Below are 25192 nucleotides of genomic sequence, written 5' to 3'. Positions count from 1 at the left end.
AAAGAATGTGAAACAAACAGTATCATTCAGCTGAGGTGCCCTGCAATAAACTTTAAATAGCCTTGCCATTTAAAAGGCCATGCATGTCAAGCTGCATGTGATAACGCAGAATATACTTTTTAACATCTGACAGGCCAGTCAGCAAACAATACCTTCCTTCTTTGCCATTTCCTATAGTGCACAGTGTGTTCCCACAACCCAGCAGCTATAAATCCCAGTGCACAAAATATCTTGTCTTCTGACTGCCTTGATTTTGATAGCCTAATCTTCGTCATATAGAATTTCAAGGGTTTCTTTCAAGCAATTGCTGGGCAGCTACCAGGAACATTCTTTCCTGGGATCTTCTGTAGCAATGATGTCCACATCTGAGGCAAAGCATTCTGGCAATGGGTAACACTCTACATGCTGGATCATCTTGGTGTTTCCCGTTAGGCTGTCTGCAAACTAACTCCTCGAATGATAAAACCACTTGTTGCAATTGGTTTGATTTCTTGCATTTATACAGCACTTTGCCCCCCAAGCAGCTCAAGGTGGTATACATAGTTCTCCTCCTTCCCATTTTGTCCTCATAACAACCCAGTGAGGTAGGTTGGGCTGAGAGGAAGTGACTGGCATCTAAGGCCACATCCAAGGCGCTTCATGGCTAAGTAGGGATTTGAACCCTGGTTTATCTCATGTCCCAGACACTCTAACCAGTCCACCACACAGACACATAACATAATACTTGCCATTTATATCATGGGTAGGCAAACTAAGGCCCGGGGGCCGGATCCGACCCAATCGATTTCTAAATCCGGCCTGCGGTCGGTCCAGAAATCAGCATGTTTTTACATGAGTAGAATGTGTGCTTTTATTTAAAATGCGTCTCTGGGTTATCTGTGGGGCATAGGAATTCGTTCATTATTTTCCCCCAAAATATAGTCTGCCCCCCCCACAAGGTCTGAGGGACAGTGGACTGGCCCCCTGCTGAAAAGGTTTGCTGACCCCTGATTTATATAGTGGTTTAGAGCATTCAAGGTGCTTAATCTGAGCTATCATAATGCCATCCTTACAACATCTCTGTGAGGTAGGCAAGCATTAACATCTCTATAACACAGAGGTGTGTGTGTGTGTGTGTGTGTGTGTGTGTCTGTCTGTCTGTCTGTCTGAGGTTAAGAGAGGGAGAGCGAAGCCTGACTGAAAGAGTTAAGAGCAGAAGTGAGATTTGCACAGGAGACTTCCAGATTACTCCCTTAGTCTCTATATTAGCTCCATATATCAAACAGCATGTTAATTTGTACATAAGGCACCAAATCCATCTGATCATGAGCAGTAGTAAACTCCAAAGATTACTGAATTCAGGAACACCCAGAATAAAGGAAGGACTTTGCATTCCTGGTTTGGCTGGAATGGATTGCCCTTATCTGAAGGGCTGGCTGCCCTATGGAAGATGGAGCAAGCTTGTTTTTTCCCTGCTGTGGAGGGTAGGAACCAAACGAACAGGACTTCCGGGTTAGCGCCATCGGCAATGGCGGAGTTCCTCTGACCGAGAGGAACCCGCTCCTTGAAAATCGGGTCTTGCCGCCACCGCGAAGGCGGAGACCCTTCAAAAATCCCAGGCGGAGGAAGCCTGTGAATGTGGGATTCAGCTGACACCAAGAGTGCCTCCCCTACTCGCGGGGAAACCCGTTTTAGGGGATCCGAAGTGAAGTGGGGTGAGTGGCGCGGTGTTTTGAATCGACTGCTACTTTTACGGAGTGAAGCCGCACAGCCGTTGCCGGAGAGCGCTGACTTTTTCCTGTGGACAATTGGACTCTAAACAACTACCCGTGAGTAGGACGGAAAATTGGACTACGAAACATTTTAATTTGGCACCGAAGCGGGAAGGTTCTAAACAGGAAGTCCGCCTTCCGCTTTTGTAAATAGACTGAAGCAAAAATTTTGCAAGCTAAAGTCTGGAAAGTCGTATATAAAGGACCAAATTTCCTTCAGTTAAAATTACCAAAACCCCTCTTGGAAGCAGGGGGGGGGGGAAATCTTAGATTGTTTAAACCTGCAGGAGAGAGAGAGTAAAGAAAGATAAATTTCCACTGTCTCGAACCTGGGAACGGGGTGTCAGAGACAGACGTTTTGGGGAAGTTCATCGACTGTGAATGAAACGTCTTTTGACAGATAGTTAAAAAAGAGAAACATATGGATTCCAATGTTGCCTTTTGCATTTAAAAGAAACAAAATATTTGAAAAACGAAAGTAATTTTTTTCTTCTTCTTGCTGGACCTGCTTTCAAAAGATGGATACAAATAGAAATTGTCTCCTCTAGAGGGAGCTTGTTAAACTGTTGCTGGAGTCGATTTGGGGACTTCCACAGCTGTGGAGATTAAGGATCGTGAGACCAGACTTTGACCTTGGATAAGAATGTGCTTAGAAGTTTTGGTGCTTGCTTTTTGCAAGACAAGTGCTTTGTTGGAGCAGCTGCATGAGAAGAAGGATTTGATGACTGTTGCAGTCAGTAATTTTGGACAAACAGTGAATACTCATATAGAAACCACTCAGGAACCAACCCAGGAATCAGCTTTGACAGGGCAAGTGCAGAAGATAATGGAGGAGGTTGTTGTTGAACCTCAAGTAACACAAATGGAGAGACCCGAGGCCTTGTTGGAACATAAGCTGCTGTCTTTGAATCTGGAGAAAGTCAGATTTGGAGAGATGGAGTACTGTTTGGTTTGGAGATGGGAAGTTGGATGGACCCCCCTATGCAGGGATGTCTCGGCTTTGGGGATATGGTTTTGGGCCAGGGGGAGTCTGGAGTTGTGGGGGTTCTTAACTTTGGAGGGACTTTGAAACATGCCTACAAATACTTTTTGGATTACAGTGCTGACTATGGAGAATGGGCTGACCTGCCGAGGGGGGATGGAGACATGGTTGGGTTGGAGTCTCCCCGAGACCTCAATGAGAAAGGAAGGAAATTAAGAATAAGACCAGCAAAAGACAAAGTAAAGTGCAGGTATAAACAAGAAGAAGATCTGCAGAAGGGACATGGAAAAGACTTAAGAGCTTCGGACAGAAGATCACCAGGTTGATGGACTAGATGGAATGGATAGAAAGGACTGACACAACCCGAGACCAGGAAGAAGAGACGCTGGATGAAGATTGGAAGAAAGTTTTTAAAAATTCATTTTGAGAATTAGTGTAAAATTAATGAGTGTTAGGAAAAATGTTGGAATGAAACTACTTGGCTTTAGTAGAAATGATATAAGGAGTTATGTATAAATAAGTATTAAGTTTTAAGTTTTAAGGCTTTTTATGGTAAGATAAGGTTAAAATAAATTAAGGTAATTTAATGACAGAATACAGTTAAAGATCGAAAGGATTTGCTGAGTTAATAAATAGGTTAGACTGTTAAGATAAATTATAGAACAAAAATTGAGAAAGATGGAAAAAATTTGCTGAAACAATTAATTGAACTAGAATACAAAAAGGGAGGTGTGAGGAGGTCGATGAAACAAGTAAATGAAAGATAAAGATATGGAATATTGGATTTTTAGTATTATTCTTCTTTTTTGTTATATTGTTGTATTGTTTTTTATGGTTTCCTTTTTATGTATTGTAATGTATGTCTTGTTAAATTTTGTGTTGTTTTCTTTTTTCTGTAATTGTTAAACTTTTAATAAATATCATTTTTTTAAAAAAAACACACACACCAAACTAACGGATTCAAGTTACGAGAAAGAAGATTCTGACTAAACATCAGGAAGAACTTCCTGACACTAAGAGCTGCTCAACAGTGGAACAGACTCCCTTGCAAAGTGGTAGACTCTCCCTTCAATGAAGGTTTCTAAGCAGAGATTGTGTAGCCACCAGTCTTATATTCTTTAGCTGTAATTCCTGTAATGCAGGGGGTTGGACTAGATCCCTTGGGGGACCCTTCCAACTCTACAATTCTATGATTCCATTCAACATTTTCCCCTGCAGCTTCTCCCACCGACCTTTTCAGCCCTCAGGTTGAAGATGCTACAGATACAATCCCCAGCAAGCTAACACCAACCCCCAGCACAACTTATTTCTCAGTAAACATCTAATTGGCACATCTAAGTAGTATTTCATGTGGGTGGTGCTGTGGGTTAAACCACAGAGCCTAGGGCTTGCTAATCAGAAGGCTGGCGGTTTGAATCCCCGCAACGGGGTGAGCTCCTGTTGCTCAGTCCCTGCTCCTGCCAACCTAGCAGTTCAAAAGCATGAAGTGAAAGTAGATAAATAGGTACTGCTCCGGCGGGAAGGTAAACGACATTTCCATGCACTGCTCTGGTTCGCCAGGGTCGGCTTAGTCATGCTGGCCACATGACCCAGAAACTGTACGCCGGCTCCCACAGCCAATAAAGCAAGATGAGCACCGCAGCTCCAGAGTCATCCGCAACTGGACCTAACGGGCAGGGGTCCTTTTACCTTTAAGTAGTATTTCACCCTACTGTTGGGAAATGCTGTTAATAGATACTGTTACCAGAATCTGGGGTGGGGGGGATGTATCTTAAACAATTCATATAAAATGAATATTGTGGTAGATTTTCATCAATTCAATGTTGTCTTACTCAGGGAAGGGAGGGCTACCAGAGGAGGGGCTTGATCTATAGGTAAGGTCAGCCACAATCCCTGAAGAGTAGGACCACACACCTAATGACCACACTACCTGGGTGATAAACCCTGGCATCATGCCTCCGGAGTGCCAGACTGGAAGTCATCTCAAAGACAATGACTATCCTGCTCCAGTGGATTGGGGTCTCAGTCAAGACCAAGGGGTGTACTTGACTGAACTGGGAGAAAAAAGGAAGATATAAATACTATCTTTGTTGTACCTAGAAAGAGGAATGTAAAGTAAGTTTGATTGACAGACAGGGCAGGTCTGATACTCAAGTTTCAGTTGTTTTACTGTGAAAAATAAATTTTGTATCTGTGAATTGCTATTACTTTAGATATGAAATTTGATTACATTTTTGTATGAGTTGAATTAATGTTTATATGTATAACATCTGAGTGTGGATTAAGTTTGTTTTACTTCTGCTGTGCCATATGGGTCACTTTAAGAAAGAAATTTTGTATCTGTTGATTGCCAACACCTGCTACTCGAATCAATATTGTGCTTGTGCCTGTCCTGTGATAGCATATATGAGTTTGTACTATTGATGAAGCCCAGGATGGCGAAACAAGGCTAATATTCCGGAAATCCTTGTCTTAGACTCTGTGAAAGAATTCTGTGGAACTGTAACAACCTTTTGTGTGGCTTGTTGGACTCTATGAACAGACAGGTGAAATAGACACATATATGGCCCTTATGCATGAACAGATTAGAGAATGAACTGATCCACTGGGCCTTCTACTTTTTTCATTGAACTTTATGAGCTACTTCTGTTGAAATCTACAATTTAATACAATGAATAGTATACTTTATTTATTCAAACGTGCAGCCGGTTACGTCTTGTGTGTTTATTGGATGTGATGCACAGCATGAACGAATGAACTCGCTGCACAAATGAACAAATGTGCAAGTACATGAGAGCAAAAATTGTGCCCATTTCACTCTTCCTCATGCTATTTTCATTTTTAAAAATGCCTTCAAAAGACTTCTGACGCATCTCGTCACCAGAGGCTCCTGAGCAACATTAGATGGTTGCACTTATGGTTGGTTGAAGGGATGAAGGACAGGAAGCAGAAAGTGGAAATAAATGGGGCAGTTTTCATAAAAGAGGGATATAAGAAGTGGGGTCCCCCATTCATTCTAATTGGGACTGGCATACTTTAATGTTTTCACAAATAACCTACAGTAGTCTTTCCAAATCCAGTGCCTTCCAGTTTAGCCTTTGGGCTAAACTTTCAGTATGCCTGGCCATTAGTCATATTGGCTGGAGTTGATAGAAATTTGGGAAGGCTGAGTGACAATCAGAGTTGTTCAGAGTGATGGTCAAGTATAGTATTCACCATTATTCATCCATGCAGAGTGCAAAGAGGTCTAAAGTCTCTCTCAAGTCAGGGGTGGATTTAGGGGAATGTGATTGATTTGGTTGCACTGAGTGTAGACCAGGGGTCAGCAAACTTTTTCAGCAGGGGGCCAGTCCACTGTCTCTCAGACCTTGTGGGGGGGCAAGACTATATTTTTGGGGAAAAATATGAACGAATTCCTATGTCCCACAAATAACCCAGAGATGCATTTTAAATAAAAGCACACATTCTACTCATGTAAAAACACCAGGAAGGCCCCACAAATAACCCAGAGCTGCATTTTAAATAAAAGGACAAATTCTACTCATGTAAAAACACGTTGTTTCCTGGACTGTCCGCGGGCTGGATTTAGAAGGCGATTGGGCCAGATCTGGCCCACGGGTTTTAGTTTGCCTACCCATAGTGTAGACCCTCAGGGGTGCCACAACTATGGTATAGAGGTGGTGTGTGTGTGCTGAATTCTGGTGTCGTACAGGGTGCTGCTGATATTTGAGACCCCAGGGTCTGCCACTGCTCAAGTGGGTGGTTGCAAAATGTCAAATGGGTTTCAATGTAAATAAGTGGAAAATGATGCCCACTGGAGCAAACATTTCCTAATTTCACATGTACTATGATAGAATCAGAACTAGCAGTGAGTGACTAACATGGGAAAGATATATTTGTGGGTCATTTTAGATAGTTTGGTGAAAATGTCAACTCAGTGTGCAGCAACAGTGAAAAGGGCATACTAGGGATGAATTAGGAAACAGAGTAAATATAAATCAATGGCATTATATAAATCTGCTATTTATAAATCACATACACAGTATTTATATAATTTCATCACACCAACAGATGGTGTTATTGTATTTTGCAGAATCAGAGAACTGTAGAGTTGTAAGGGACCCTGCGGGTCATCCTATCCAAGCCCTTCTATGCAAAATTAACAGCTAAAGAATCCCTGACAGAAGGCCATCCAACCTCTGCTTAATAACATCCAAATGAGAGTCCACTATCTTCTAAGGGATTTCTTTCCACTCTCTAATGGCTCTTACTCTCAGAAAGTTCTTCCTGATGTTTAGTCAGAATCTCCATTCTTGTAACTTGAATCCATTTGTTCAGGTTCTACTCTCCAGAGCAGGATAAAACAGGCTTCTTCCATCTTCCATGAGAAAGCCCTTCAGACATCTGAAGATGGTTATCCTATCTCCCCCCACTCTCCTCTTTTCCAAGCTAAACATACCGTATTTTTCGTCCCATAGGAGGCACCGGCCCATAGGACGCACCTAGTTTTTTTGGGGGGAAATAAAGGGGGGGAAAATTATATCCCCCCCCAGGTGCGGGGCTGGGGAAGCTCAAGCTTCCCCCGACCCCAGCCCCCAGAACAGGCTGCTATCCGCTAGCCGTGGGAGAGCCACGCGGCTCTCCCATGGCTAGCGGAGCGCTGCGTGAAGCCCAAAGCTTCGGGCGTGCTGAGCTCAGAGTGCCCCAAGCTTCTGGGTGCAGGCAAGGTCTCCGCTAGCCGTGCGAGAGCTGTGTCTCCTACGGCTAGCGGATAGCTTCCTGAAGCCTGGAGAGCGAGAGGGGTCGGTGCGCACCGACCCCCCTCGCTCTCCAGGCTTCAGCGAAAGCCTGCATTCGCCCCATAGGACGCACACACATTTCCCCTTCATTTTTGGAGGGGAAAAAGTGTGTCCTATAGGGCGAAAAATACGGTACCCAACTTCCTCAACCATCCCTCATAAAACATGGTTTTCAGACTCTTAATCATCTTGGTCGCTCTCTTCTGTACAGCTTCTATTTTCCTCTGTCAACAGGCGTGCCCAGAACTGGATACAGGACTCTAGGTGGAATCTGACCCAGGCAACACAGAGCAGTCCTATGACTTTCCTTGATCTGAATCTAGAATTCTGTTCATGAAGTCCAAAATCACATTAACCTTTTGGGCTGCTGCATCACACGGCTGACCCATGTTATGCTTGTGATCTACCAAGGCCCTGAGAACCTTTTTGCATGTACTCCTCGCAAGCCAAGTGTCCCCCATCCTATATTTGTGCATCTGGTTATTCCTGTGTAAGTGCACATTTCTACAACATTATATACACTTCTGGCAGTCCCATCTCTAATGGATATTGTAATGTTAGGAAAAGGGGAACCAGAGCCAGCTAGAGTCTGAAGAATCTCCTATGTGTGGGAAAAATGATAAAGCCTTTGAGATATTTTTTTTAGGAGTCCTTGCAACCCAGGGTAGTTTTGCGGGAGAAAGAACTACAAATGGGTCAAGGTGGAGTCATAAAAGCCATGACTTTATTGGGTACAGTTCATTGGTTACAGAGACAGTGAACATCCACTGGCTGGGTAGACTGAGCTGGCATCTGGGTGGCCAATGTGAGAAGAGGATGCTGGACTGGATAGGCCCTTGGCCTGATTCAGTAGGGCTCTTCTGAAATCCTTATCCTGTGACCACGGTGTGCGTCAGGCATGCCCACCCTGTGAGCTATGGAGTGGTCATAAGACCCAGATCCACAATACTATTTAAGGGAATCCCGCTTTGAGTGATGCCTGATGTGGACCTGGCCCAATGCCTTCTCCACCCAGAGATCCAAAAGAAGTCATGGGAATACATTTAGGATCAAATTATACATCTGTATAAGCAGAATAGCGGTGTTGCTATGAGGAAGCAGAAAACTCTGCGCTGCAAAGCCCAGTCACAATTGTGAGCAAAATAATTTCCCAACCCTGTCAACCAGCAGCAAACGTTCATTCATAGCAAGGCAGTTAAGTCTAGAATTAGAGGTAGGGAGAGAAGCCAGAGGTGTAAGGCCCTAAGGACAGGAAAACTTCCAGTGGATCTGGCCCTTCTTGAAATTGGTCCAGGGAGTCACTCAAGGTAGTTAACAATAGCGAGGAGGCTTTGTTGCATGTGGGTTTCAAAACACGGCCTTGGGAGGAAAAACCCTCCGCAACTTAAGACTAATAGAGGAACACATCATTTGTGTGTACTACCCCTGCTGGTTCAACATCAAAGTAAAACGCTCTTGGGTGGAAGGTCCACGCCACATCTTGTTTCAGCTGCAGCAAGGCTGCAAAAAAAGGTTATAGTGGATTATAGGTTATAGTTTTGCCACCCATCCAACACTCAGCATGGTGTGCATTCAGGAAGCTGATAATCCAGACACTCTTGTGATCAGATGACAGTGAGGAGCACTCATCAAGATCATTGACTTGAGGGGTGGAGATGATGACACTCTGGAAGATCTTTCTGTATATCTGATGAAGACAGCTTCCATCACCCTAGTGCTTCATCCCAGTTGGAGCTGAAAGACTGGTCTGACAGGGAGGTCTGATGGGGTCTTTACAGTGGAAGTAAAGAAGTTCACTGACGAAGCCATGCAACTTCCATGGTGGCTCTGTCATGCCCAGTCTACACAAAGGTGTGTGGAACAACTCACAGTGGCATCAGGTAGGGTGTATATACAGGATAAACATGAGGGCTACATTAGAGGTCAAGAAACAAGTTGGCGAATAATGTCAAATAACAAATGAAAGCAAGACTTGATGAAACTTGTTGCTTAAATTTCTTATTAACTGATGTCATTACTTTCTAATGTTGTTTTATGATTACAAGGTAATGCTGTATGCCTAGTAGGATATGTTTTATGCCTAGAAATAATTTTTTTTTATAGCCTTACCTGACATTTTCTGAAGGTAAAATTAAAATTCTTTGATTTCCTGAGAGCAGTTCATGTGCTGCTTTTTGATCAAATGTAGATTGACTAAGCAAAATATTGTCCAATCACAAAAATAGCATATTTGAATTCTTCTCACCCCAAAACATTTTAAAAAGAAATTTACAAAAAATTTCATCCCCTAAAGTGACATGCCCTTGTAGGGTGGCCAGGTTCCTAAGGGTGAGCTTGGAAGAAACCCAAACAAGAGAATGCACACAGGAAGCAGCAGTGAGGGTTTCAAGTTGTATGTAGGGGATGTAGTGTGGCTCCGAGTCCAAAGACTGTGACAGCCAATCCTATCTGGAGATGCCATCAGGGATTGAACCTAGGACCTTCTGCTTGCAAGGCAAACACTTTAACCACTGAGATATGGTCCTTTCCCTTCCCCAAAGATCAGCTAGATCACCCACTTGAGCTTCCAGGATAGGGCCTCAGACACAGTGCTGTTGGGTATTCTTAGATAACAGGCCACCAGCCACACAGGAAAGGGTCTCCTTCTCTGCTGCTCCCTCCACTTGATGGTGCAAGGAGGGAGACCCAGGGCTGCTCTTAGCAGGGTAGATGATCTGGGGAGAATTAGGATGTGTAGAGGGAGCTGCTGAAGATTGCAACCCCTCCCCCAATGCTATTATTTGTCACCAGTGGTTGTTCCTCCTCTGCTGAACAGCAGCTTCAGGTAGGGGGCTAGATTTGAGAGTATGAGAGCATGGGGCAGGGATTAACTACCCTGCCCCATGGTCCCGATCCTGATCAGACCTTCCTGCAGTTGCTATTTTTAAAAGAGAGAGAGAGAGAGAGAGAGAGAGAGAGAGAAAGAAAGAAAGAAAGAAAGAAAGAAAGAAAGAAAGAAAGAAAGAAAGAGTAACACATCAAGCTCTAAATTGAACACAAGGCATGGTTTAGCACCCAAAAAAGGAAGAAATGGGGGACAGGGAGATGGGTGAGGTTTACCAAAAGCTTGCATTTTTCAAAATTAAGTGGACAGACAGAATTTCATCTAACCAGAACTGATGGACACCCCCCCCCCCCGTGGAACTGATTGGCCTCCTGATTCAGGACAAAGAAAATGGAAGGCTTCACACAATGAATAATGGATGCACAGAAATTTGCAGCACAAATGGTGGTGATGGCTTTGGAAAGGGATTAACCAGAATCAAGGAGAGGAGGTGCTGTTCCTCATGGTAGCTAAGTACAGCCAAGTTTAGGGGTGTCATCCCTCTGGAAACCAGTTCTTGGGGAACAAGAGCAGATTGTTGACCTTCACACCCCTGCCTCTTGCTGGTCACCGTAGTAGAGAGGGTGCTTGGCTGGATGGACTCTTTTTAGGTTCTTATTTCTTGGCAAGTCCCTTTGCAAGAGAGAGTCCTACAGCTGGGAGGTAGCCACCAAGAGTTTGTTTCCAAGTGGCCTTCCTGTCTGGACATGGAGTGCAGGTAGATATCCTGACCAATTGTGATTGGATAAGAACAACAGACGGTGGTTTCTCAGGAATATGGTGATCAAGTTGTTAAGGGTACGATGGAGCAAAACCTGTAACTCAAAAAACAAGATGGTATATGTGGTGGGTGTTGCAAATGTGTGGCGGGGTGGGTCTGAGCCCAAAGGCTCTAGTGGCAAACTTACTAGCATCCAAGAAGTCATCAGTGCTTCTAGAGATGGTGAGTTGGTGTGCACAGGTTGTAGAAGTGAGATTCCTGCATTGCTTGGGGTTGGACTAGATGATTCTTTGTGTCCCTTCCAACTCTACAATTCTGTGATTCGGTTCAATTTTTTATTCTATGAGATGGGGTTCTAGGCAGGTGACTGCAACAGTTGCTGGAAACATCACCTGCTACAGTCACTTGGAGGCTTTTTCCTGCATTGAATCTCAGTATTAAAAAATGTAGTGTGATCTATTGAAATCAAATTAAAATTTTAGCACAAGGCTTAATTAAAACAGCCTCTGCAACCTCACAGTCTTACTGTGGAGGGTGCCACAGAACTGGATGTTTGCTCATTTCATGGGACAGGAAATACATCCTAGATCATGTGCAGACACACCCCTCTCCCAGGGCAACTGGACAGCACTTGACTTTGTCCTTAGAAGGGGGTACTTGCCCTGGTTCTGGGGAAATGCTGCCAAACATTCATATGCTTGTGGCAAATGGATCATTCTGGCAGTGAACAACTGCAGACAAAATGCAAAAAAAATTGAAGCATGTCAGGGGAGGCCCCCAGTGAGAGGGTTTTTTAATTTTTTTTTTTTACAACCAACAGTACTCCCACTGTGAATGAAATTTTTTTGTTGGCAATACTTCAGCCCGTTTTTAAATAAACATGTAGGCACCCCATGGATAATATTCAGCCTTAGAGCTTGGAAAGGATTATTTCATGACTGCTGTGCTATATCACTGGCTCTGATGTAGCTCTAAACCATGGGTTAGTATTATGGGAGTGAGCCTTGGACTTGCCCTGAGGTGGCTATGTCCTCACTAACAAAAAAGAGAAACCACATCACTAAAAAAGAGGACACAAGCTGATATAAAACTGCTTATTTATATGTATGGTCAAAAACTTAGAAATACAGTGGATGCTTGGGTTGCGAACGTGATCTGTGTGGGAGGCAGTTCGCAACCCGCAACGTTCGCAACCTGCAGCGCCATGTCTGCACACACGCGGGTTGCGATTCGGTGCTTCTGCGCATGCGCAAAGCGTGATTTAGAGCTTCTGTGCATGCACGACTGCTGAAACCCGGAAGTAACCCATTCTGGTACTTCCGGGTTTCAGCGTGTCCACAACCCGAAAAAAACGCAACCTGAAGTGTCTGTAACCTGAGGTATGACTGTAATTTTAATGCTTTATATACAACTAGAATCTTGCCATAGTCAGGATTGCTGTGACCAGATGATCTATGTGCCTACTGTTAAGGGTCTCTTTGAACCAGACAGTCTCTGTAAACGAGAGCACATGCAATCCTTGCTAGCACAATACCCCCCACACATGTAAAGAAAAGATTGAAAACATCTTTTGAGCTAACCACAGTTTCCTGTGATGTCAGAGCTTGGAAAACTGGGGTTTGTTTTACTACATTTAGTTAACTGACCAGGATATAAAAGTATCATACTTTGAACGAAAGATAGTTCAGATGTTACAGGAAACTGCTTTCTGTGTGTAAAGAAGTAGAAGGGAATGTGGAAGGCTAATTTGATTATTCTAACATGAAGCCATGGTGAAGCTGAACTTGGCGTATACTGAAGATGATTCTAATTGATTTTCTCCATCAGTGCAAACCAGAATGGGTTGATTTAAATAACGGTGATTTAAATCATCTGTTTAAACCATGATTTAAATGACAAAGAAAATGCAAATTTAAATCATAGATTTGAATCAGTTTTCCCATTTTGAAACAAATATATTTCCTGAGCAATCATGGAATCTAAGTGCTTGCTCTATTAATGAGAACATAGTGGTTTGCAGCAAAATGGAGCCTTTTAGTAACCAAACAGTGTAATTCAAAGCCCATGTGACTTTTGCACTGCAGAATTACGGTATGTCTAATTCTACATGTACACATGCAAGAATACTAAGCAAGCTCAAGAGGAGGCCCATTCATTTGCATCCATTGCATCCTTAAATGTGTTTCTTTCATATGATAGGTGTTTATAAAATTATGCATGGCGTAGAGAAACTGGCTACAGAAAAGTTTTTCTCCCTTTCTCATAACACAGAAGTTAGAAAGTTGGACAATTAAGGACAGACAAAAGAAAGAACTTCTTTATGTAGTGCTTAGACATACTGTGGAACTTGCTATTGCAGGAGACAATGGTGGCCACCAACTTGGATGGCTCTAAAAGAGGATTGGATGAATTTACAGTGGATAAGGCTATCTACTAGCCATGATGGATGTACTCTGCCTCCATGGCTGGAAGCATTGTTGCTTCTGAATACCAATTGCTGGAAGCCACAGGAGGGGAGAGAGCTGTTGTGCTTGGGTCCAGCTTGCAGATTTCTCACAGTCATCTGGTTGGCTACAGTAAGAACAAAATGCTGGACTATGTGGGTTGCTGGCCTGATCCAGCAGGTTCTTCTTGTGTTCTTATGTCCAGGATTGATTGACTTCTGCTTCAGGTCAGGGGTGCCAACTTGCATAAAACATTGTGGGGGCAGGTAAGCCACATCCCATATAACTTATTATATGACTCAGTGCACACACATCATTTGAATGGCAATGCCCATCAACTTGGGGGAGGGGCAGGCCCCCTCAAATATTTTATTGGGGGGCCAAAGGGGTCTTGGCCCCTAGGAGTTGGCTCCTATGTTCCATTCAATGGAATTCTAGACCCTTCAGAATCCCATTGCGACTTGTTTCCAAGGCACTTTGATGGCAAAGTTGATCAGTTTCAGTTGATGCATCTTGATGGCATTTGGGCAAGTTACTTACGAAGTGACTACCCATGTGTTCTCTGTGCCTTTCCCTCTTGGATGATTGAAGTCTGCTGAGGGGATAGGACTGGGTGGAACCAGGATGTGGCAGTGAATCCTTGTGGGAAGTAGTGATCCCAACTTTATGGAAGGAAGCAGTGACTTGACCTAAAGAAGCCTATCTCGGTGGATCCATTGGTTTCTGACAACTACTGTCTGGTCACTTTCTTGTGAAAGTGATGCAGAGGATTGCCATGCGGCTGTTGAAAAACATTTGGATGAAACAGATTATCCTGATCCATTTAGGACAACTCAGTTAGGGTTTATGTGCAGTTGTGGAACTGAATTGGCTTTGTATGTCCTTTATTGAGAGAAAGACAAGAGGAGGGTGGCCTTGTGATTCTTTATTGATCTCTCAGCAGCTTTTGATAGAGTACAACCTCATCCAGAGCACCCAATTGACGATGCTAGCCTTCTGGCATAGTGGTCAGAGTAGCAGACTAAGACACATAAATTCTGACTTCTCTCCCTTCCTCAGTTTTCCAGTCTTGAGTTAAGTTTCTCGCATTCATCTGTTAGCATGCAAAAAGTTTGCATGGCGATGTGCACACATTTTGTATTCATTTTTTGTATAACAGATTTGTTTTTATACAATTTTATCTAATACAGTATTGCACAGTGGCTACAATCTGAAGTACACAAAAACTTGTGTACTTGAACCATTCTCTTGGAACTGTCCCCAAGTGACCATCTTTACCTTTCCGGAGTTGGTTGTGAGCCAAGGAGGCCTTGCCCCCAAGCAAGACATAGAGCTTTTAAGCTCTCTGACATGCCTAATGGGCTCTGGGTGATTCTCACGAGATCTTGTGGGGCTGCCCAAGTTTCCACAAGAGTATCCCAGAGCCCGATAAGCAAAGCAGAGAGTTTAAAAGCTCTTTCCGCTCTATGAAAATGCTACACAAAAACAGCTTTTAAGCTCTCTGCCTCCTGTGTGTTTAATTCGTGCGATTTCAACCAGTCAGCCTTCAACCGCATATGGCTGAAATCACACAATTAAATGTACGGTATGTATGATGTGACCATACTGTATACACATTTTTACAAAAAAATCCTCCCCATATAACACATTTACATATTACATTTGTGCATGCATTTTGTGTGTGCGCTTTCCCCATTTTTGATTACTATATCACAATGTGCGGAGAAGTGCAAATTTTGAAGGGCAGGTGTGTTTCGCTTTAGGGAAGCATAGATTAGGCTCACATCAAAATGTGGACAGAATGAATTTCTCCACCAACTACACACCACCACCTACCCATCCCTAACAGTGGTTAACTTCATCTCCACAGCTATCTGTGCTTGGAGAGTTATGCTTCTTCCTGCTATAGGACAAAAGCTATTCTCCAAAGTTATTGCAGTGCCAGAAAACTCGTGAATATGGTGGAAGTGGCCATCTAGCCAAACTAATTAGAATGTGTAGAACACTAAAACCCTTCATTAGCTTAATTGTGATCAGTAACGTGTCCAGAGGAGGGCAACCAAAATGGTCAAAGGCCTGGAAACGATGCCTTATGAGGAATGGCTAAGGGAGCTGGGCATGTTTAGCCTGGAGAAGAGGAGGTTAAGGGGTGATATGATAGCCATGTTCAAATATATAAAAGGATGTCACATAGAGGAGGGAGAAAGGTTGTTTTCTGCTGCTCCAGAGAAGCGGACACGGAGCAATGGATTCAAACTACAAGAAAGAAGATTCCACCTAAACATTAGGAAGAACTTCCTGACAGTAAGAGCTGTTCGACAGTGGAATTTGCTGCCAAGGAGTGTGGTGGAGTCTCCTTCTTTGGAGGTCTTTAAGCAGAGGCTTGACAACCATATGACAGGAGTGCTCTGATGGTGTTTCCTGCTTGGCAGGGGGTTGGACTCGATGGCACTTGTGGTCTCTTCCAACTCTATGATTCTATGATTCTATGAGTAATTATGAATTACGCTGCACTGGGTTGTGGTTCAGGATTCTAGTCCTCCCCTGTTTCTTTATTCAACAGAGAAGAGACAAAGGTGTTCCCAATTGTCACTCTCTGCTAAGTTCTGGAAAGCTGACATTCTACCTCTCATATGTGCTACAAATGAGAAGCAGCCCAGCAGGGCAGCTGTGGTAACACAAGCGTTCTTATTCCTCAGATGTGATCAGGATTCAGTTTTCCTTCCTTTCCCTCTATTTTCCTGCTGTACCTGTCCAAAGGCCCATTGACTGTCACTGGAAATCTAAATTGTTGCAAGCTGGGGTGGGGTGGGGAACAGACTGGATCAGGGTGGCCCAATTTTTCATACCAAGTGGGTTGCAAGAGTACTTTGACATGGAATCCATGGGCTGCACACTGCCTTGTTGCATGGTGGATGGGGAGAGTGAGGTAAGATTTCACACACACCCAGCTCTCTTGCCACCTTATCAAAGCTGCTAAGCGAGACTCTGGGCTTTGAGAAGGAGGCACAAGGCTCTAGTAGGGCCCCAGAACCCTCCTTCACCAAACTGGGAAAACACTAGGCTTTGGGAAGCAAGCAGGGGGACTCTAGGATCCTGCCAGAGCCCTCATGCCTCCTTCCCAAAAAAGGCCTCAAGGGCTGCATGTGGCCCTTGGACTGCGTGTTGGACCATAGAATCACAGAATCATAGAGTTGGAAGAGACCACAAGGGCCATCGAGTCCAACCCCCTGCCAAGCAGGAAACACCATCAGAGCACCATCCCAGTCTGGATGATACTCTGAGTTGCTTCCAGTTCTTGGTTCCTGTATCTGTAGGGGTGGAAGATATGAAAGCAAACTTGCCAAACCAGTCCGCTTGGTAAGGTAATGGCTTTGAATGGCTAGTTAAAACACCGTGATGAACACAACCGGAGTAGTTGCTCTATGCTGTAGAACAAATAGGTGGGCCTTTCCTCTATCCCTTTCATCTTACTGTTAAGTAGGAGAAGAGCAGAGAGGCAGAAAGAGAGGAGGAGGAGGAGGAGGAGGAGGAGGAGGAGGAAGAAGAAGAAGAAGAAGAAGAAGAAGAAGAAGAAGAAGAAGAAGAAGAAGAAGAAGAAGAAGAAGAAGAAGAAAGGAAGGGGAATATGTGAGCTGAGTTGGAAACCAGACACAGAGATCTGTTTGCTCTGTGATGGATCCAAAGTTATGACTAATGGGGAAGCAAGGCCTGCTGGGATATTAAAGCTGTGAGTCCTTCTGTCCCTTTATTTACATGTGTAAATAAAACCATATATCCTAAAGACACCATAGTCTGCACTGAGCTTCATTCCAAGGAAACTGAACCCTGGGGAAGCACAAGAATCCCTGGAGTTTCTCACTTCTCAGAGAGTGGGATGGCATGTAACAATATAATTGTTCCTCGGATAGACTTGAGAAATCTTTCCAGTCCACTTGAGGGACTGTTGGAGGTCACATAGTACTTTTTAACTGCACACCTGAAAATGCTATTAGGCCACTGTCGAGCCTTTCCTTCATCAGTGAAATTGCTTCTTAATGGCTCAGGATTTGTTTTTAAAACTGTTTTCTCAGTGGTACCTATCTAGCTGGGAAATCTCTTTAGTGTTAGGCACCAGAGGTTTGACAAGGTAACACTGCCCCCCTGGCAGTCCTACCAATGAAAGGGACAATGGGGTTGGACTAGATGACACTTTGGTCCATTTCAACTCTACAATTTTATGATTCTATGAAGCTGATGTAAAGGGAGGAAAATTTGGAATACTGTGTACAGTTCTGGTCACACCTCAAAAAGGACATTGTAGAGCTGGAAAAGGTTCAGAAAAAGGCAGCCAAAATGAACATGGGGTGGAACGACTGTTATATGAGGAAAGGTTACAACATTTGGGTTTTTTTAGCTTAGAAAAAAGTTGGACATCTGTTACAAGCTGCAAGGGCTGTTAGAGTTAGTCACTGGAAAGATCTCGCCTGTGTCAAATTGCCATCAAGTGGTATGGAATACAGTGTTACTAAAAAATTTAAATTAACAATCTGAGCTCAGACTAAGAAAGATAACTTTACTGTGGTGTGGTCTGATTTTATAATATTTACTAGCACAAATATTGATATGAAATAAGGTTCGGTTGACGTAGGCTTTCCTTTCCTTTTCACATGATATATAGCAAATGATGCTTGAATTCTTATGTATAAATTTTTAATTTTATTTTGAAATAATTGATTATGAGAGAAATGAGTAACAAACTTACTTGCCTGGTGGATATGATTTGGGCATACACTATGGTGGTGGTGTTTCATTTATTTATTTTTAAAATAATAATTACTTACTTTTGTTTCCTTAGCAATTTATCAGCTCCCAACCTTTCGTAGAGTCAATTTGTTTCTTTAAAGTGTTTAATAATGTTTTGACAGCTGCAATATTTCTTCTTTTAGTTTCTTACAATTTAATAAACATAATTGTTTAAAAAAGAAAAGTTGAGTAAGAAGGACATAATAGGAGTTTATAAAATTATGTATGACCTAGAGGAAGTGGATAGAGAAAAGCTTTTTTCCCTCTTTTCTAACACTGGAACTCATAAACATCCAGTGAAGCTGCTGAATGTTGGAAGGTTCAGGACAGATAAAAGGAAGTCCTTCACACAGTACATAGCTAAACTGTGGAAGTCTCTCTTGCAGGAGGCAGTGATGGCCACCAACCTGGATGGCTTTAAAAAGAGATTAGACCAACTGATGGAGGAAAAGGCTATTTATGGCTACTAGCCACAATGGCTTTGCTCCACCTCTGCTGCCAGAAGGCATAATGCTTCTGAATTCCAGTTGCTGGACACTGCAGGAGAAGAGATGGCTCTTATGACTGAATCCTGCTTGTAGGTTTGCCACAGGCACCTGAAGAGCTACAGGACTAGGTGGGTCTTTGATCCATTAGGGCTTCTTACATATTTGTGAAAGGATGAAAGAAAGTCTGGGGACAGACAAGAAGACAGAGAGAAAAGGAGAGAGGGAGAGAGTTGGCTACTGGACAGCTGTGTCCTGGGGTTCTGGGCATCTCTCCCTGGAGATCTGATGTGAGGGTACAGATCCGTTGCCTGGGTGGAGCACACCCAACTCTCTATTTGGAGATTTGCAAAACTAGAAATTAAAAAAGACCATCTGCACAGTAATCTCTCATTGCAAAGGAAGCCAAACACAGGCAACTTCTTGCTGCTTGAGGCAGAACACCTGACCATACAATGCGTGAATTCAAATACCGTATTTTTCGCCCTATAGGACGGCACTTTTCCCCCTCCAAAAATGAAGGGAAAATCTGGGTGTGTCCTATGGGGCGAATGCAGGCTTTCGCTGAAGCTTGGAGAGCGAGAGGGGTTGGTCCGCACCGACCCCTCTCGCTCTCCAGGCTTCAGCAAGCTATCAGCAAGCCTGGAAAGCCCGCAGGAGTTCCTGCAGGGCTCCCCAGGCTGCGGATAGCAGCCTGCCGCCTGGCGCGCGGGACGCCCTGAAGCAGAGTGCCCCTCGCGCCGGGCAGACATCCGCAGCCGAGGGAGCCCCGCGGGAGGTCCCGCAGGGCTCCCTGGCTGCGGATAGCAGCCTGCTGCCCGGCGCGCCCTGAAGCAGAGCGCCTCACCGCCGGGCAGATATCCGCAGCCGAGGGAGCCCCGCAGGAGGTCCCGCAGGGCTCCCTCGGCTGCGGATAGCAGCCTGCTTCCCGGAGCGCAGGGCGCGCTGAAAGCAGAGCGCCCCGCGCTTCGGGCAGACATCGGGCAGCCCCACAAGCTCAGGGGACAGCGGGGAGACGCAGCGCAGCCATCCCGCTGTTCCCCGACCTGGTTTGGATTCCCCGACCTGGTTTGGGGGGGGGGGAATAAAGGGGTTTTTTTTCTCCCCCAAAAAACTAGGTGCGTCCTATGGGACGAAAAATACGGTATGTTTGTCATGCACACTGTCTCACCAGGGAGCCATAATTGGCTGTATTTCTTTGTTAGGACTCACTCAATACATCTTGCTGCCTAAGACCAAGGACAAGAGGGTGCCCCCCCCCCGGGTACATACAGAAGCCAACTGGACTGTTACCGGAGTGGGGCTGAGTGGGGTTTTGAACTCTGGTCTCTCCCAGGATCTAGTCAAACACTCTAATCAATACACTGTTCCAGCTCCCCGGTGAATGCACACTTGAAGACAAACTCAGCCTTGCTTCCACGTAATGTTAACTGCCACTCTAGTCAACCCATGTCTCCCAGCAATCTATCCCTGACCATTATAGGAAACAGACACATGAGCACTTCAGTGAACCTTCTCCCTTCAAGTGCGATCCACATTCTTACAGACATACTATGAGAACCCAACCACACGCAGCCTACTGAACTTGAGCAAACAAAACCCTTTTCCAACATCTGGTCAGTCCCCCTACACTCTGAACTCTGCCTATTGACATCAGGCAGGCACCTTCACTATACACATTTTGGTGCCTGCTAAAAACATACAGTATTTGTTTGAACAATCCTAAACAGATGTGTAGATTGTTAATGTACATTTTAATTCATTTTTAGTTTCCTCTTGCTTTTATATTTCAAGTTTTATATATTTTTTACTGATAATTTTATTGTTCCGTTCTCTTTGTAAACTGCTTTGATGTCCCACCCTAATAACACACACACCTTAATTTTTGCAGGGAAGTGTCCCTGCCAGGATTCTGCTTACTCATGCTGGATCTTGTGATGGTTTGATGGTTGTGTCCCAGTTTCAGGAACTTGCATTGGGAGTGTGGGGCTTTTTAACTAATGAAGCCAGGCGAGGGCACTTTGACTTTGTGAATGCAACTTTCTGACATTTCCCAGCAGATCATGTGGACACATTTGAGAATGCTGGAAAACAACTGGGAGAAGATAAAGCACACACTGTGCAGCTTTTGACAGGAGCAGCAAACTAGCAGTGTAAGCATGATGCTTTGAGGGTTGTTGCTGTTTTCAATCAATCAGCATATAAATTTTACAAAATAAATAAACATTCTACACCAAATTTGAAGAGAGGTGCTCCTAAAAGTAGGTGCCCCTCACTTCTTTTGACTAAGGAATAGATTCTGGGAAGTGATTTCCCCCCCTAGATTGTTTAATTTCTGAATTCTTATTAAATGTTGTTCTCCCACTCTTTATCTAAAAAGCTCAGGCAAGCTTCCCTGAGTATCTAGGAACATTTTCTCTATTTTTTATTTATTTATACTGATGCATTTCTTAATATATGTGATTTTTGCATTCTGCTATCTTCCTGACAGTCATTTTAACTGCAGATAATGAAAGACAGCATCTCTTTAATTGCCAATAATGGAATGCAGATCACAAAAGAGGTGCAAATTGTGTGCTTTGAAAATATTTGCCATCTACTTATTCTGAATAATCAAAAGTATTCAACATTGTTGTTCAGAATGAAACCCGTCCCATTTGTAAGCCGTAAATAAGAGACTCCAGCAAGAGGAACCTTGCATTGAAGAAGCCGGAAAAACCTAAATTTCTCTGACTGAAAGTGATGCAAGTCGGCAGAACAAGGCACATAGCTGATGCAGTATAAATACACTGACAGTCACCTTATAATGCTTAGAGAGACCCAACCCAAATAAACAAGGGCAACCACAGCAGAAAACATATTTGCACCATAACACGAAGGGAGATGGGGCTTTTGCACTGTTTTCTGTGATGTCTCATCTTCAGATAAGGAATAGATGCATGCGAAAGAGAGAAAGAGAGAGAGAGAGAATGCAAGAGCTGTTCCTTACCTGGCAAAGCCTTGGCCCATTTCACAACATGCACCAGGTGCCTCTCGCCCAACTCATTCAAGCTGGTCAAAAGGGCAGCAAAGGAATCAGGCTGGTTGTTGTCATGGCCAGCACACACCACCCCTGGCTCAATAGCTTCCAGGACATTGAGAAAGATGGGCTGGCACTCCAGGCTCTCAATGCGTGTCATGGCCATCTTTGGAGCTTGCTCCTCTGTAGGGCTGGAGGGGCCCGCTGCTTCCCCTTCTTCTTGCATCTTCAAGTTTCCCAGCTTCTTTAACTTGCGGGCTGCAGCAAGTAACAAGAACAAAAGAACTGAGAACAGAAGAAGAGCCTGGTTCGATCAGGCCAGTGACCAATCTAGTCCAGAATCCTGTTGTTACAATGCCCAAATACTCCAAAGAACCTAGGAATTTAGATAAACTGCTCCTGGATCTGAAGGTTACATAGGAATGTCAGAAGAGGGGCCCATCTAGTCCAGCACCCACTCTTCAGAGGTTAATCAGATGCCCCAATCGGAAACCCACGAGCAGGTTCCGTGCACAAGAGCACGTTCTCTCCCTCTAGCTTCCAACAAATGGTGTTCAGAAGCATTGCTGTCTCTGACCATGAAGGCAGAGCACACACATCTTGGCCAGTAGCCATAAATAGCCCTCTCCTCCATTAAAGCCACCTTAGTTAGCTATTGTAGCCTCCGGAGGGAACAAGTTCCATAGCTCAACTATGTGCTGGGTAAATAAGTTTAGTCAGAAAACTTGACTCTGTGGGCCAGCTGAGACCCCCATTCAGGTCAGAAATCAGCACACAGAAGCTGATGGAGAAGCTCATAAGAAGTTGTTGATGGTGGCTCCCACTTAACAGCAAGTAGCTGATGAGAACCTGCTGCAGTGTGCTGAATGGCCACCCATCAGGGATTCTTTAGCTGTGATTCCTGCATTGCAGAGAGGTGGACAAGGTGGCCCTTGGAGGTGCCTTACAACTCTACAATTCTATGATTCTATGAATGTGGGTGTTGGCAAGCCAAAACAACTGCTCAAGCAGGACTTCCGGGGTGGCGCCATCGGCAATGGCGGACTCCCTCTGAACTGGAGGGACTAGCTCTGCGTGAAACGGGTCTTTTCCGCTATGGCGAAGCGGGGACCCTGCTAAAAATCACAGGCGGATGAAGCCTGTGACCATGGGACTCGGCGGGCACCCTTAGCGCCCCCCCAACCCGCAAAGGAACCCACTAACGGGCTCCAAAGTGAAGAAGGGGAAGTGGCGCAGTGCTGTGAGTTAACTGCTATTTCCGTGGAGCGAAGCCGCATAGACGTTGCCGGAGAGCGCTGCCTTTTTCCTGGGACAATTTGGCTTCTAAAATAAGCACCCGTGAGTACTTAAACTTTGAACCGGACTTTAAATAAGGACTTACAAGCAGAAAGGAATTGGACTTAAAAATTTACTTCAATTTGGTACTGAAACGGGAAGGTCTAAACAGGAAGTCAGCCTTCCGTTTCTTTGTAGATAGAATAAAGCAAAGACAACGTAAACTAGAGCTCAGAAAATCGTTTCTAAAGGATTGGCTTTCATCATTTAAAATTGTTGAACCCCCCTTCAACAGCAGGAGAAGAAGGGGGATCTTTTTTGGACTGTTTAAACCTGCAGAAGTGAGTTTAAAGTAAAGTAACTTTCCACCGTCCTGATCCTGGAGCGGGGTGTCAGGACTGACGTTTGAAGCTCATTGACCAGAGACAAACGTTTTTGACAGATAGTTAAAGGAAGAGAAACATAGTGATTCCACTGTTTCCTTTTGCACTTTAAAGGAACAAATATTGACAAAATATCTCAAAAAGGATACTTTATTGCAAGAACAAATAGAAGTTCTCCCTCTAGAGGGAGACTGTGAAACTGTAACTAATTCCAGGGAGCTTGCAGCTGTCTCAGATTACAATCGTGGGAATGGACTTGTGACCTTGTAGGACAATGTATTCAGAGGCTCTGTTGTGTGCTCTCTGTAAAACAAGTGCCCTACTGGAACAGTTAAGTGAGAAGATGGATTTGATGACTAATGCGGCCAGAATTTTTGAACAGGCAGTGGGAAACTATGTGGAGCCCACCCAGGAATTAGATCAGGAGTGTGTCCTGACAGAGCAGGTGAGAGAAGAGGATGTTGCTGAATCTTGGGCGCCAGAGATGGAGGGAGCTGCGGCCTTGCAGGAACATGAGCTTTTGGATTTGACAAATGAACTTGGAAAAAGCCAGATTTGGAAAGATAAAGTTTGGATTGGTTTTGAAATGGGGGGTTGGATAAACCCCCCCTATGCAGGGATGTTTGGACTTTCCAAGTCTGGCAATGGGCCGTGAGATGTTTGGAGCTGTGGGGGCTCTTAATTTTGGAGGGATTCTGAAACATGTTTTTAAATACCACACGGAGTTGAGTCTGGACTATGGAAAAGGGGCTGATTTGTTGAAAAGGGTTAAAAATATCACCAAGCTGGAGTTCCCACAAGTGAAAGGAGAATATGAAGAAGAGCTGCGGAAGGGACATGGAAGAGATTTAAGGGCCTCGGATATTAGGTTACCAGGTTAATGCGCTAGATCGATGGGATAAAAAGGACTGACAAAACCGGGGACCAGGAGGAAGGGACGCTGGATGAAGATTGGATTGTTTTTATTTCTCTCTTTATTACCAGGATTGTTTTATAAAATTTGATGAATGTTAGAAAAATGTTGGAACGAAATTACTTGGCTCTAGCAAAAATGTTTAGAATTAGGTAAGAATATTATGGTTGTGAGAAGTCGGTTAAAATAAGATTTAAGGTTTAAGTTTTTAAGGTTTTCTATAAGTTAAGATGAAAATAGATTAAGGTAATGTAATGACAGAATACTATGAAATATGGAAAGGATTTGCTGTGATAATTATTAACCAGGATACAAAAAAAGGGAGGAGGAGGAGGTCAAAGAAAGAAGGTAATGAGAGTTGAGGATTTGAGAATGATGGATTTATTTTTGTCTATTTGCGATGTATTTTTGTTTTTTGAATTTGTATTGTTTGATGTGGTTTGTTTTTTTCTTTTTTCTTTTTCTGCTTTTTTTCTCTCTGTAATTCAAAAATTTTCAATAAATATCATATAAAAAAACAAAAACAAAACAACTGCTCAAGCAGCAACCGGGGCAGTGGTGTGATTCTGGGAGCTTCTAAGGATTCACTGAATACACAGCCAACAGGCCTAGAGATGGCATGGGCAGGATTTTCTTGCAATCACTGAAATTGTTGTGGATACACCATAACATAAGCCAACCTCCTAGCTTCTGCTAGGACTTTTGGCTTCTCAGCCACCATAAGACTGTTTTTTCCCCCAGCCATGACAGCTACTGGTATTACCTATTGTCT

The 25192-nt window shown here is 43.9% G+C and overlaps 1 protein-coding gene across 2 annotated transcripts in view; it reads right to left on the bottom strand.

Annotated features, from left to right (window-relative positions):
• Positions 1-25192, bottom strand: part of AR (androgen receptor) — a 246983-nt gene that overhangs the window by 21495 nt on the left and 200296 nt on the right. For both annotated transcript variants that reach the window (XM_081178717.1, XM_081178718.1), the window contains exon 4: positions 21820-22107. In XM_081178717.1, the coding sequence (XP_081034843.1) occupies positions 21820-22107 (288 nt within the window). The remainder of the gene's footprint in view (positions 1-21819; positions 22108-25192) is intronic.

Source organism: Podarcis bocagei, assembly GCF_964188305.1.
Source record: "Podarcis bocagei genome assembly, chromosome: Z".
NCBI lineage: Eukaryota > Metazoa > Chordata > Lepidosauria > Squamata > Lacertidae > Podarcis > Podarcis bocagei.
The sequence above is the reverse complement of the archived record's forward strand: the minus strand, read 5'-3'. Positions and strand labels throughout refer to the sequence as shown.